The sequence below is a fragment of the Lactuca serriola genome, chromosome 9, assembly GCF_051521515.1.
Source record: "Lactuca serriola cultivar US96UC23 chromosome 9, Lser_US96UC23_V15, whole genome shotgun sequence".
Taxonomy (NCBI): Eukaryota; Viridiplantae; Streptophyta; class Magnoliopsida; order Asterales; family Asteraceae; genus Lactuca; species Lactuca serriola.
Genome location: NC_136416.1, coordinates 8,681,220 through 8,697,622, shown reverse-complemented (window position 1 = coordinate 8,697,622; position 16,403 = coordinate 8,681,220). Strand labels below are relative to the sequence as shown.

General features: G+C 29.3%; 1 protein-coding gene across 1 annotated transcript; it reads left to right on the top strand.

The window, feature by feature from the left end:
• Positions 1–2,786: 2,786 nt before the first annotated feature.
• Positions 2,787–3,721, top strand: LOC145074031 (non-specific lipid transfer protein GPI-anchored 5-like). The gene is made up of 3 exons (XM_079020476.1): positions 2,787–3,161; positions 3,344–3,391; positions 3,508–3,721. Exons 1-3 carry the CDS (start codon positions 2,840–2,842, stop codon positions 3,633–3,635), a joined length of 498 nt encoding a protein of 165 aa, XP_078876602.1. The 5' UTR covers positions 2,787–2,839; the 3' UTR covers positions 3,636–3,721.
• Positions 3,722–16,403: the final 12,682 nt, after the last annotated feature.

Genomic DNA, 16,403 nt, shown 5'->3' with positions numbered 1-16,403 from the left:
GCTCGGCTTCCCATTTGTCTGAAACAAACTTCCATACATGAGATAGTTGTGGTTAACTAGTTATTCTGTTGAATATTATTGGTTCCAATTGCTGAATCTGAAGTTAATCGATGTGAACTTGTTTGACTAGGGTTAGGGAGCACTGAATTTCAGGTTTAGGATCCGAATTGTAGCATGTTTTATTAATATTTTGAACTGATTTTAGCTTGTTAGCAATAGTATTCCAGTTACTTAACATGCCATTGCCATTGATGCTTCTACCATAAAAAACTGTTTGTTCTATCCATGAGACTTTGATGTAAAGTAAACAGAGCATGTTGCTTACTTATCAATTCTTTTGGAGTAAACACCCTCTAAAAAAACACATCTTCCTTACTTATCAATTCTTGCGTTTTATACCTTCACAAAAAGTTATTTCAAGAAGCACTTTATCTATACCCAAACAGTTTTTTAACCAATAAATCAATAAGGTAATTCCAATTATCTGAGAATTACATATTAAATACCAAGATACAAACAACATAAATGATAAAACACATAGATATTACACAATATTAAGACAAAAATCATACATAAGGTCTGTAACAACAAACAAGCACATAGAAGATCTGTAACTAACTAATAACAAGCACAAAGAAATCATTATCCCATAGGAATTTTGGATCTTCTATTATCAACATAAAGCACACAGGCTATACAGAAATCATACATAAGGTCTGTAACAAAAAGCACACAGCACAGCAGGCCTTAAGGAGTTAAGGTCTGCATGCACAACAACAAGCATACAATCAATAACAGGCCCTACATCGATCTTGTCAGAATTTCAGACAAGAAACATATATCAAACCAAACCAGGAATTCAGTCACTAATCCAACAACTGCTTCATTGAATCAGACAAACATACACTTGTATTGAACCAGAAAAAAGTAAGTAAGGTGAGACTGTAGCTGGTGACGCCAGAAATCCGAGGATCGGTGGTGAAGGTGGAGGATAAAGTGAGGTGGGCTGGTGGCTGCTTGGACGAGGGTTTCCAAGTAGTTTTAAAAAAACATTCTAAATAATTATTTATTACTAATATTTAAATTTAAAAATATACTAATAATTTAATAAGATACCACAGAGACTTTGATTTATGGGAAGGAATGATTTTTTCTTTGAAATGTCATGTGTTTAAATCTTAATTAAGACATCGATGGTGATAATCTCTATTCTAATAAAAGAATAGTTTTAGTCTCCTTTTGACATATGTCATTCTATTAGACCTCCTAATTAATGCATATTTTATTCTCTTTTTGTCATGTGTCACGTTATTATATTTCCTAATTAATGTATGCCTCTTTTCAACTCCATTTCAAATTTCAAATTTTAAAATTTTCACTTTAATTACATTAAATTAATAACATTAGAATAAAAATTAAAATAAAAATAATACAAATGATATAATTTCACATATTTATTTAAATCAATGATTAAAATTTATATAACTAAAAAAACTCTTAATTAATAATTTATTTCAAATAATTAATTAATAATTTTGTGTTTTTACTATAAAATTTTAATTAATTTTGTAACCGTGGTTTCCACGGGTTATAAACTAGTTAAGAATAGATTAGTTTATCATTTAAAAAAAGTTAATAAAGTAAATGAAGAAAAAGGTTAGCTTATAAACTTCCTTTTTAGATGAAATTGACTTGGAAATTTATTAGATATCCAAATTGCATCCAATTTCAGATTGAACTCTTAAAATCGACATTCATCTCTTCTCCTGAGCTTCAGACCATTCAAATAAAAGAAAATGACATAAATTGGGAATTTAGGTTATTATCTCTTTACTAGTTGTCAATATTAATCTCTTAATTAGTTATTTTTGTCATTTCATCCTCAAATAATATTCCAATGTCATTTCACTTTTAACACTATAAAGCTACTCGGAGTGGACTCGCTAAGGGGTTCGCTAGGACAAGGAACACCGCCCCCTAGTTCTCGCCAAGGGAAGGTTGCTAAGAACGTAGCGAGAGGAGAGACGATAGAGAGGGTGGATTGGTGGCTTCAGATTGGTTCTTAGCTATTGTTTTCCCTTTTTTTATTTTGTTTCCCTCCAAAATCATATCTATTAAATTAACAATTACCACTCCGTTTCTTTTTGTGCTAGACATGTTAACCCTATGTGACATAAGATACACATATCGATTAATATGTATGGAATTTGTATTTGTTTTTTTGGAAAACCAATTAATTCTAATATTAAAGATCTTCAAAATCAAATTAATGAAGAAGACATTATTTGATGTATCTAGCCCTTTTCTATAAATGAAAGAAAAATGTATAATAGATATATTAAGGGTATAATAGTTATTTCATTTTTCAAAGGGCAAAATACGCAATGAAACATATTGTAAATGACTAAAATTCTGAGTTTGAAACTTTAGGGGGTCAAACCATATAAATAACAAATTATAGGACCATTTTTACAGTTTTATCAATTTGATAACTGTAGAGACTCAAACCACAAAAATTAACAAATAACACTGTAAGTTTTGTCTAAAAACAACATATTAAAAGGATTTCTCGTTGAAAAAATTAACACAAATATTATCTAGCTACTTGCACTTAGCTCATTGGATAAAAACTTCTTTAAGACCGCCTACAGTTTTTTTAATTTGAATTTAAGCTTTGAAACAAATAAATAATCGTAAACTACACGTATTTATTTGTAAATAAGAAAAGTAGGCCACCAAAGTCCCTCACAAACTAGCGTATTTATTTTGAATTTTCTAGTTTCCTAAATATCATATAAATTCCCTTCCGAAACTCTTTGAATCAAATCTCCCAAAACCAATGGCTTCAAACCGGTTTGACTTTGAAGCATTTGGTCTAGCCGTGGTTATGCTATGTGGTGTAGCCATGGCTCAATCAGGGTGCACCACTGCACTAGTGAGCTTGAGCCCATGTCTTAACTATGTCTCTGGAAATTCATCAACTCCATCATCGTCTTGTTGCTCTCAGTTAGCCAACGTGGTTCAGTCACAGCCACAATGCCTTTGCCCGTTCACCGGCAATGGTGCTGGCTCACCATCGGGTTTGAACATCAACCAAACTTTGGCTCTAGCACTACCTGCTGCTTGCAATATCCAGACTCCTCCTGTTAGCCGGTGTAATGGTACGTACGTATAGTATATATGTCATACTTTCTCATCTTCAACCTCTCTCATCCCTTAATTTTTAGGTACAAACAACAATTAGTAGTTTTCATTTGACATAAAATTAAACTACATATATATAACTCATTTTTAATTTTAACATATTAAAGATTGCTTTATGTAACTTAACTATTTGTATTAGACGGTGCTAGTGGACCCACAAGTTCTACGCCATCAAATACTCCTTCAGGTAAATCATTCAACAACTCATATACATATACTATCTTTCTAACACCAATTGTTATCCTTTTTTAGTCATAATTAAAAACATTGTATTTTTCTTATGCTCTGACATGAATACTTCAGGTAGCGGATCAAAGACGACTCCAGGAACAAGTGCAGGCACATCCAATGAAGCTATGAAAAATCTACCACTTTTTGTAACTTTTGTTTTGTTCTTCATGGCTGCATATTTTTCGTACCCTGTGGCTTAATTGCTTTTGAATTTTATAGTCATCTATTTTATTGTGTGTGGTATGTGTATTTGTAACGTTTATTATCAAAATAATCATGTAAGTCACTTGTAGTTGTACTATATATATATATATATATATATATATATATATATATATATATATATATATATATATATGTTTCTGTCGGTTTATGTTATACCGTGCCTCTCATTCCCTATTTTCTTTAATTTTTGTGCTACATGAGCATGAAATCATTCCCTACTCCATTTTCCACTAAATCTTTCATACTACGTTATATTTTTGGAAAATCTCTAGAAAAGTCCTAAAATTTTAGTCTAATTTATGAAAAAGTCCCGAATTATTTTTTGTTTACAGAAAATCACAGAATACCGGCTAAAACTTCGAAAAAACCCTTTTTGGCCGGTATTATGTCCTTTTTCATTAGTTTGCTCAAAATATTAGGATTTTTCTGAAAATTACCCGATAACCAAAATATTGGGATTTTTTTGAAAACTACTATGAAATTAATGGATATTATTATTAACAAATCATTTATAAATATAATTTTTTTATTGTAAACAAAGGAAATACATTTGTTGCTAATTTCTAGGAATAGAATGGTCGACTATGTATTTCTCTATTGTTTGTTGACCACTTCAAAGTCTCTATGTTTTTCCTATGTATCGTTGTGGGTGTCATAGTGGGAAGTACTCTGTTAGGCGTGACCAATAAAAGAGTTGATAATATTTATTAATACACAATCAATAAGTGTCTACTTGCTATTAAGCATGATGCTATATGATCACGTGTTATCAAAAAATATCATTACACGAACATATAGTGTTGGTTATTTTTGTAACCAAAACATAAACGCGGAAGCATAATATGAAGATCTTTAATCTCGAATCTAATTAAAAGAAAACTTAAACATGAAAGAATGATTACATACCTTGTTCCATTGAGATTTTCTGATCTAGAGACTAGGAAGAGCTTTCTAGTTGATCTCAAAAGCTCTCTCTAAAATCCCCCAGCAATGAACCATACGAATTTTTTAGTGTATTTTCGTGTGTTTTGATTTGCTCCTCATCACATGTATTTATAGATGGATATAAACCCTAATAAGAGATGGAAGGGATCTTGAGGATCTTGAGTCAAACCGGAAACTCAACCCACATGGTAAGTAAATATTCTATAAATCGGTCCATCAACAATTTATATTCTTACAATAATAAATTGATTTCATAATATATCGTACATATTTATGAAGTGGTCTCATAATTAACCAACAATCTCCCACTGGACCACGAATATATAAATGTACGTATAACTATATAAGCGCTTTAATGAATGTTATTATAACATTGGTACCCTTAAACAATCTCGTCCACTAATCATAATAGTATAGGATCAAAGCGGCATTCGTTACAATTTACATAACTAAACCTATCAATGGTCACATATACATATATAACTAACGACATAGATTAAACATGAAGTGTGGTTTTAAAATCTAAATAGATTTCCAACGAGTTCCTTTTTAACTTGAAGTGAGATCAAACTTTAAATAAGTGCAACTAATAATGGAGTTAACTGAATTCTTAATTTTGTACAGAAAAACATAATTGATCTTAAACAAAACATAAAGCACCATAAAACTCCCACTAAAACCAAATATCACACCAACGTGTGTAGTATGCTCATGAAAGACCTAAGGAGGTAATCCCTTTATGAGCGGATCCGCTTTCATGGAGTTTGTTCATATGTGCTATATATATTTCCATTCTGCACTATTGTGTTAACAGAAAGAAACTTGATGTCAATATGCTTTGACTTAATAGAACTTCTGTTGTTGGAATATAACATTGCTGACTTATTATCACAACTTTAGTGGTCTTTCAATACCAATAATGTGTAGCCTCGTGACAAATTTCCACAACCATATTCCATGCTACAAATTATGCTGCCATTATGGAAGAAGCTACTGAAGTCCATTCCATGAAGTGGCTCATCATGCTAAAATGTAAAAGTATCCCGATATGGATTGGTAACCATTTTGGCATCTAATAAAATCAGATTTTTAATAAAAATGATCTCCAAAACATCTGATTTCCTATAGTTGAGCATATAGCCTTTTGTTATATATAGATATCTCAAAATTCATTTGGCTACTTTCTTATGATCCAAACTTAGGTTGTATAGATATTGACCCAAAACCAGAAAGATAAATTTACTCCCACTTAATATGTGATACACAACATCATTTACTGTATTTACCCCAAAAACAAAAGAGATAATAAATTGATGATAAATGTGGTGCCACACATAGGATATCCAAAGTTGAGGTTGTTGAGTTTGTGTATTCAAATAGGAGATTGAAAAACATTGTCGATCACTGATTCATAATTTGCATACTATCAAAAGCAATAATAGGAATCAAGATTGATTCCTCCTTAAGGACAATGTTTTAACCTTGTTTCTCCCCCAAACTCAACATCCTCAAAGAATGTTGCTCTATCCAAAATAAATGGTCAATATCCACGCAATTGAGAACTAACATAACGTCCTCATTGCATTCCTTAAAGTTAATCTCATTGAGTAAGAATCATAAGTGTGATCAATGTTAACAGGTATAATACCATAATTCAAATTTCTGTTTTGAGAATATAGATAAATCTACTTTTATGCTCATTAATCCATCAACCATAATTAATAATTTCAATTTATGACATTTTTACAAGGTATCAACACAACATTAATATCAAGTCTTTGGACAGTAATACTAACTTGCAAGAGATATCCTTATTTTAGAGATAAACGTTGACAATAAATCATGTCAATAAACATGGCCCTCTTTGGATTGACTTATTAATCACATGGAACCAAAAAATCGTCACATGTTTATCACCACATATATGTTTATTCGGCCAAATATCAGTCTACCTTTGGGTCGGCTAATATCCGCATTAATAAACACATAAACTATAAATTTTGATAATAAGAATTGACAATATATAATGTCAATTAATAAATCTCTCTTTGGATTGACTTATTAATGACATGTAACCTAAAAAATCATCGCATATTTATCATCAAACATGTATTTATCCGACCAAATATTAACCTACCTTTGGGTCGATTAATATCCGCAGTAATAAATACAAACCATAAAATTTAAGTTCTTTGTAAATTAATTTTCACAAAAGAGATCGCTTTGGCGATATATTGTGTCAATTAATTTACCCTTAAAATAAATAATATGTCATAAATTAAATTTATCAATAACCAAAATTACGTTTATAAATTTCCATAAATGCTATCACATGTTTTCATGAAACCAAAATTTGATAATATAATGAAAAACATTATCAACAAGAAACTGACAATCTAAATCAATCTCCAAAATTCCAATTAAATTAATCTCCAAATTTCCAATTTATACGTATATTGGAACCAAAAAGAAAATTCCTTGCATTGAAATATGATAAAACTGATTTACACAGTTTCTTTTAGGCCGAATAGCAAATTAAACATATCCAAATGTGCAAACTAATAATGATAATAATAATAAAAATAAAATCCATGACTAATTAACTTGTTATTTAAGAAACATTATTTTCGTTAAATATCATGGTTAATTAAACTTATCATAAAATTGCTAACAACCATTCATGACCAATCGGCTGAACAACCTCATAAAAGCATACCTTAGTTTGACCATCTAAAACGTCTTTGAGAGATCAAACTCAAGAAGAGAAAAAAAAATTCTCATGAATATACACATACCATGTACATCTCCGTCGACAGAGAAAAAAATGGACAAAGTTTATAAATCTTTCACTTTTCTTTTTGATTTGCAAGATATTCAAATAAGCCTTTTTAATTAAAAGGTCATAAAGAAAATAATGGGTCTCACGTCTCATTCAAAATACACACACTTAAAACACAATGGAAACATAGAAAATAAATTAATGCAGTCTTTTCATCAACAGCTAGAAACAACAGGTATGTTACGAAGATCAGAATTACATATCCCATCCAAAAGTTTCTATTAAACCTTTTGAAACTCGCAGATTTAAGTGATCTTCAACAAATCAAAACAAAACTTTCTAGTAATAGATTCGAGTAGGCTCTGATACCAATTGTTGGTTATTTTTGTAACCAAAACATAAACGCGGAAGCATAATATGAAGATCTTTAATCTCGAATCTAATTAAAAGAAAACTTAAACATGAAAGAATGATTACATACCTTGTTCCATTGAGATTTTCGGATCTAGAGACTAGGAAGAGCTTTCCAGTTGATCTCAAAAGTTCTCTCTAAAATCCCCCAGCAATGAACCATACGAATTTTTTAGTGTATTTTCGTGTGTTTTGATTTGCTCCTCATCACATGTATTTATAGATGGATATAAACCCTAATATGAGAGATGGAAGGGATCTTGAGGATCTTGAGTCAAACCGGGAACTCAACCTACATGGTAAGTAAATATTCTACAAATCGGTCCATCAACAATTTATATTCTTACCATAATAAATTGATTTCATAATATATCGTACATATTTATGAAGTGGTCCCATAATTAACCAACATATAGATCTTTCATTATGTTTTTTAACCTAATTACCACCTAACCTCCAAACATTACCCGGTAACAACCATAAAATTACACACATCTATCGAGAGTGAAAAATAAACTTTGAATGACAATTTAAATAGATAATAACCCTTCACTTGTTTCCATATAAATTATCATTCATGGTTCACTTTTCACATTTTATAGATGTGTGTTAGCCGATGGTTGTTAACATGTAAGGTATCAATGTTGGTTGGTAGTTAGGTTAAACAGCATAAGAGGAACACCAATATTAGAGGAATGTTAACTAAGTTTATCTCACCATCATACCCACAACAATGCATATGAAGAACGTAGACAGTTTGAGTGCTCAGGAAGCAATAGAGTACTTAGACCACCAATTTATTCCTAGAAATTAGCAACAAATGTACTTTCTTTTTTTATAATAAAAATATTTTTTATGTTTATAAATGATTTGTTAATAATAAGATCCATTAATTTCATGGTAATTTTCAAAAAAGTCTCAATATTTTAGTTATTATGTAATTTTAGAAAAGTCCCAATATTTTGAGCAAACTAACAAAAAAGGACATAATACCAGCAAAATCTGCGAAACTGGCCGAAAAGGGTTTTTTCGAAATTATAACAAGTATTCTGTGCTTTTCTGTAAATAAAATTTAGTTTGAGACTTTTTCATAAATCAGACTAAAATTTTAGGACTTTTCTGGAGATTTCCCTATACTTTTTTGACAAAACTGCAAAAATAATTCTTGTGGTATGTATTTTTTTTAGGTTTATATAGTCAAACCCCCGATTTTTTGGTTTTGTAGTCCTTTTGAGCTAGTTTAGATGCATATTTGGTCCCTCCGAATATTGAAATGACTGTTATGCCCTTCTTGTATTTGTTTTCCATTTTCTTAAAAGATTTAATACTTATTAAAAAAAATTTAAGAAAATGGAAAATAAATACAAGAAGGGCATAATGGTCATTTCAATATTCGGAGGGACAAAATCCGCAACGAAACTAACTCAAAAGGACCATGAAACCAAAAAATCGATGTTTGTACTAAACCTCAGAAAAAATGCATACCATAGGGACCAATTTTGCAGTTTTGTCTACTTTTTTTTACCATTTTTATACAAATAATAAACTCTAGTATACAACAAAAAGATATATAGCATTAATAATAATTCAAATTTTCCGTTAACTTAAAACCAAAACAAATCAGAAAAATTTAACGGAGAATTTTATATATACTCTTATTAAACTTCAAAACATCATATTTGTCAAACTTAGGGGCTGTTTGGTAGAATCTGAACTTATGTTGATAATTGATGTCAAACATCATATTTGCCCCTTGGATTGCAACCAAAACCTATAACTTATGTTGATAATTGATGAAAGTTAGTGATTTTCTTTCTACTTATAGAAACTATTTAAACACGGTGAATTGTATATGAATATGAATGCGTTTTAAATTCAATTAAAATGAACGGGATCAATCAATCATACCTCTAGTGATTCCGAGTTATAAAAGAAATGCCAAGTACACGCACAAAATGCTCCTCTTAGTAAAGGCACATGCTGCAATTTACTCATTATGCTATGCGTACATAGCATACAACAATGGGTGACTCAAAATGAGTGAACTGATTACAAATAAAGGGAGTTGGGATTGATAATAACTCACCATACCCCATGAAATCCCCTTCCAAGACTCATATCCAGATTTCTCCCCATATTGCCATGCTAAAATCATTGTTGTAATCCTTCGAAATTTGGAAAATAAGCAAAATCACAAACCATAGAGATGCACTAAAGGAATAGGCTTGAAATTAGAAATTAAAAGCTAGGGTGGACTCGTAACAGAGTATCAAGTATCCATCAGTAAACAAATGAACACATTCAAATTCGATCGTATACCATCAAAACTGAGCATATAACATCAAAATCAAGCATAACATCAACTATAGATTACGATTCAAATCGGATTAGCATAACATAACCACTGATTTCGATTTTTGATTTTCGACTTTAGGGGGAAAGAAGGAAGAAACAAAAGAAGAGCAATCGATTTTCAGAAAGAAGAACGAACCTGTTTTTGATTGTTGGTTGTCGAGTTCAGGGCAGCCGCGAGAAGGTGCGGCAGTGTCGACGTTGGTGTTGCTTGGTTGGGCGGCATCGTTCAGCGGCAACGTCGGAGTATACAGTTGGGAAGGGAAGCAGGCACAAAGGGGGAAGTAGCCACAGGAAGAAGAGAAGAGGAGGTGGGGTGTTCGATTGCGTGTTAGGGCTAAACAAGAAACACGTGTTTTTTTTTAATTCAAACTTTGTTCCATATCTGAAAAATTAAGAGGTGTTTTTAATTTTAAGAGGTAAAAAATAAGACGCAAACAAACGATTTGAATCTGAATTTTTAAGACATTGCCTCTTAATTTTACAATTAAGAGGTAAACAAACAAGGCCTTAATTTCTTAATATTATATTTACCGTTCATAAAATTTTAAAATATTGTATATGTCATTCTTAAATATCAAAATGTCATGTATGTCCTTCTTAAATATCAAAATATCATATATGTCATTTTTAAACATCAAAATGGTAATATCTAAAAATATTCTCCATCTACAACATGAGAATATTCAACAACAATAAAAATTAAGCAATCAATGCACAAATTTCATGAAAATGGTTGAAGATGAAACATTTTGTTTGTAAAAAATTGACATTTCAACAATTTAGAAGTAGATGTTTCATTATTATAAAGGTAATTTTAATATGTAAACTATTAAAACCTGTTTAAAAAAATATTTGGGAAATATGATATTTTGAAGGTTAATAAAGGGTATATATAATATTAAGAAATTAAGTTGGACAAATCTAAAATTTTCATGTTTAAGAAAAGCATATATGAAATTCTTCCAAAAATTAAAGATATTACTTTTAAAACACAAACCTCATAATCTATATATCTCTATATATATTAAAAGAGAAACTGATTACATCATTTTCAACAATTAGACTCATTGATTGCATTTCATTCTTAGATTTTGCACCCTTGGATTATTATGCTGACATCATCATTTGCTCAAACCCTTTTACTTTTTGTCCACCAATTTTATAAAATGTATCTTAGGTTTAAAATTAGGAAACCTATTAAAAACAGTTAAAACTCACCAAAAATAAAATGTTTAAAATTAGGAAACCTAATAAAGACAATTCAAAACTCACCAAAAATAAAATTAATAAGACAAAAGTTCCCTAATTCAGTCATGTTCTTTCTCATTAGAACGCCTTCATTATTTTCTTCTCATCGACACACACACGAAAGTGTCGTAATTCTCCATCTTGAGCTGCTGAAGCTTCATTCCTCCTTGCCAATCGCATACCACTGTGTTTATGTTTCAAATTTGATGAACAAAATCCTAATTCTACTCTTGCTTTCAGGATTCTTCCTTCTCTGTCAAGATTTTCATATCAACAATTCATGATCGTATTTATGTTTCCTCCATCTGAAAAATTTATCTTTACCAACAGATATGTCATATGATCTCAGAGGGAATTGGAGATTCAATTGTATGTTCATATTCTTTCTCCAACCCACTCCAAGTTAGGTTTGCCATGCCCTTTGTCAATGGAAGATTCATTTTTATCATATGCAATTATTGTGGTTTGTTTGAAGATGTAGCCCCCTGCAATCATTTCTTTTTAAAATTCTGATTTCAATTATATCTTTGTGTGATGTTCTTATACAAAAATCACATTATGGATGTTGTATTTTATCAAAATTTCTTTTCAAGATTCACTAACCACAAGCTCGACGAAATGCTTAATATTGTCAGCAGAGATTATATTCAAGTAAACATTTTACTCGATTCTTATGAAATTGTTAGTATGATGCTTCCTTTTTTATTGGCTTTCTTTGTTGTTTATTGGAATTAGTTTAGGTATTGTATGAATTCTTGTTTTGAAAGCGTTTATTTCCTATAACCAAAATCATACAAGATGAAGACACTAAGTTTATTAGTTTTGGGGATAGATAGATAATGATAATCATATGTTTTTCTAACCATTTTTTTTAACTTCTTACCTGTCCATTCACATCTTGATTAAATCTTAGTTTCCCAAGATAAATTCATTAATCAACATGGCTTAGTTTCTAGATTAAAGATTTAAACAAAATGGGTCTTATGAAAGTATACAATACCATATGTTATTGCAGATTGCAAACATTTAGAAAAAGAATAGTGTTGCATTAGTAGTTACATCACTTTCTATGATATCACTACTTATAAGAATTCTATCATTTTTGCATCAATTTGATCTTATGCTATTCAAATTAGCAAAGTATTGGTTAAGCGTGCATCAGTTGTTTACTAGCATTGTTTGAATGCAGAGATGTGGGTGGGAACATATATTCTTTTTTTGATGAAATTGCAAATGAAGGTATTAGAACCTCATCTTCTTACCCCTCCCATGAAATCGATGAACATGGGAATAATAGAGCAGTGGATGGGCTGCAAGATATGGTTCTCATGTTGAAAAGGGTAAGTATCAAAACATAATCTTAATATAGGAAAGAAATTTTGCAAATTGATAAAAATCGAAGATTTATTTCAAGCAAAATTAATGTGGATCAATGCTATTGTTTGAATGCAGAGATGTGTATGGAAACATATATTCTCAATTTGATGAAATTGAAGATGATGGTATTAGAGCCTCATCTTCTTACCCCACCTATGAAATTGATGAATAGGGGAATGATAGAGAAATGGATGGGCTGCAAGATAGGGTTCTCATGCTGAAAAAGATAAACATCAAAACATAATGTTAATAAAGGAAAGAACTTTTACAAATTGTTATAAATCGAAGATTTATTTCAAGCAAAATTAACGTGGATCAATGTTACATTTTTAAAATTTTCCTCTCTTCATAAGTTTTATAAATTATAATATTTTTATTTTTATTTTTTTATTTTATGATTATGCTTTATAAAGTGGCAGACCCATTTCGTTTTGGATTTTACGAGTTTTAAGCATGATTTGTCATTTTTTGTGTTAATGGCTTATGTAGTGAAGTTCTCATTAGATAGGAGGATCGATAAAAATAGCAAATGGCTTAATCAAATATAGTAAGTGTTTGTTTGGTACTTAAAGGAAAACAAATAAAAATTACAAGTTACTGTCAAGGGTTGAAATCATAATATTCATTAGATAAAAAAATTTGTCACAGAAGGATGATGTTAATCCAAACAACTATCAAAAGGTTAAAAAAGAAAGAAATTGTAATTGGTTTTTTGGTTCAAGAATAAGAAACAATTACGTTGTTATCAGTACAAAAGTAAAGTTTTATGTTTAATTATGATTAAAAGACAAGTTTACTCTTCAAATGCACCTTTATGTTTAGCCTAGACCAAAATATGAATAGATATGGAAGCTTATAGACAAGACATGGCTTTTATCCTTTGTAATATATATATATATATATATATATATATATATATATATATATATATATATATATATATATAAATTCTGTTGTACGATCACATATCTGCAAATCAACGAAACCACTCCACTACCTTATGTTAATGTTATATTTGTTGTCAAATTTTACTATTTGTTACTTAGTAAATGATATGTATTTTGAATCCATTTTCATTTTATGGCCTTACATGATAATTTTTTCATATAATATGTTTTTTGGAGTATTTTTTTATTTATTAATTTACTTTTAGGATGTTGTTTATAGACTTTACTTACAGGAAAGATAGTTTTATTGTTCACAAAAGATGGAGATCAACATAATATCTTTCATGTCATGTGTTACATGAGGTTAGTTTTGGTTACAACTGTTGATACAAATTTTTTTATATATATAGTTTTCTAATTTGGAACTTCATTATCATTCTAACTTTGTTTTTTAATTTATTTATTTTCAAATTTGTGAAGCTTTCATTAGTGTCATAGATAATAAATAAATTTTCCAATATATATATATATATATATATATATATATATATATATATATATATATATATATTCACCCACTAACACACACGCTTTTGCACTAGAAAGCATATTCATGCTTATGATGCATCATATGTTAATTTTTACTTTTTTAATGGTTAATGTTTATAGTTTGTTATGATTAATTACTATGACTCATTTGTTATTTCTTATATTGGTTAATTTATTTACCGTGTAATCATAAAATATTAAAATATCGGGTTGGCAAACTGGGAATGGATAGGTTCTGAAGTCTAATGAACCGATGTAACACACCAATTTCAAATTGTACATATTAAAAATAACATCATAATTTACAAAAACTTAAAATAGCATGCTACTTTTAGCTGTCATGTTTTGTGCATGCTTTTATTTAAAGACATCTCAATTTGTCTAACTTATATTCAACGCTTTTCTCATATAGTTTGATTGACCTAAATTTAGTTCCAAAAAAATCATTATAAACAATTCACAAATCGAAACGTACTTACAAGTCTCATCATGAAATGACTGTAGAATTTTTTATATTTTTTTGAAACCCAACACGATTTGTGTGACATGTTTCTCATTTTTATTTTACTTAGTTTAGTGAAACTATAGTTTGGTATTGTGATAGATTTTTTGTTTCAATTCCATTTAAGTACATCTCAATCTTAAATTCTAATTTTGCTTTTTTTTCTTAATTCATTATCCTGGAACACATTACAAGATGGCTATAAAGAATCTTGGACCAAAATTGTCTACTAAACCCAAACAAGAAGATCTTGATAAACCTAAAAAAAAGAATTAAATTCATAATCGGATTTTAGGAGAGGAAATGTGATTATGTTTCTGCAATAGTAGGTTTCTGATTTGGATTACCTCAATGTTTCTTACTAAAATATTTTTTTGAGTTTTTTCTGAATTAATTGCAAGATATAAATAAAGTATGTTGCTATTTTTTGAGTTAAATGCAATAAATGTTCAAATTGTGTTACGTTTTTAGGAAAAGAGTTATCCACATATAATTAGTTGCTTTGTGAAAGTTTGGCACTGATTCTACTACATACACATGTTGATACAAACGCCAGGGGTATCCAAATGAAAGTAATCAACAATTACTATCTATCTTGATTCTTGTATCTGGTTATGTGTATTGTATGGTTGTAGACTCCATATAAAATTAATCCCATGCTACTTCAAGTAGAATGCCGGAACAAATTTTTGACTTTAGTTTTTTTTAGAACTTATTGGTTTTTAGAAGCGACCACAAGTTTTTAACTTTTATGATTTTGTTGAACTTAATGGTTTTTCATATATTGTGATGTTTATGTGGAACTTATTGGAAATATGTAGTAGTGCTTATATCAACCTACTACTTAAAGCGGTCTACAAAAATATAGAAATTTACTTATTTATCTATAATTGCAAAATAATATCATTTTTCTAAAATAAAATGTCAACATATATATAATTTTTTAACCCCACAGCAAATTACTTATATCAGTTTCTTATAATATATATAACCTACTTCATATAACATGTAAAATTTTAGTTATGTATAGTATTTTAATTTGTTCACATTCAATCAATAGATTCTAAACACACATCAAAACAAATGTTAAACATAATTGTGTGCATATATTATAGATAGCTTAACGGAAAATCATATTTTTATATATGTTGTGTTGTTTGAAATATGATATTTTTCAAAAGAGAACTATTTATTGTTGCTGCTTATATAACTATATGTGTCCGTTGCTTAATGAAAATAATATTTTTTGATGTGTTACATGTAATTTTCGGTATGACAAGTTTTTCTCTGATAACTATTTGCCAAAAAAATATTTTCTAAAAAACTAATTTCTAAAAGGAAACATGTTTAATATGACATTATGTTTTAACTATACACAATTGCAAAAATCATCTTAGTCTCCACATTTATAAAAAGCTAACTAAATTCAACAAGCTTCCCTAAAGTAATTTGGTTTTATGATGGTTGGTTCTTGAATTAGATTTTTGGAAAGAATTTACTGATTCGAAAGAAAATGGTTTGTCGAATAAAAAACAAATATGGACCAATCATTTAATTGAAATTTCCTTAATTATATAAAAATGAATCAATTAATCAGTTTCTAAAAATAACTCCAAAAAATTATATGAGTTAGGTCAACGTTATGAGCTATCATTGTTGGTTTTATATCAATTATAGTCTTATACTTCCA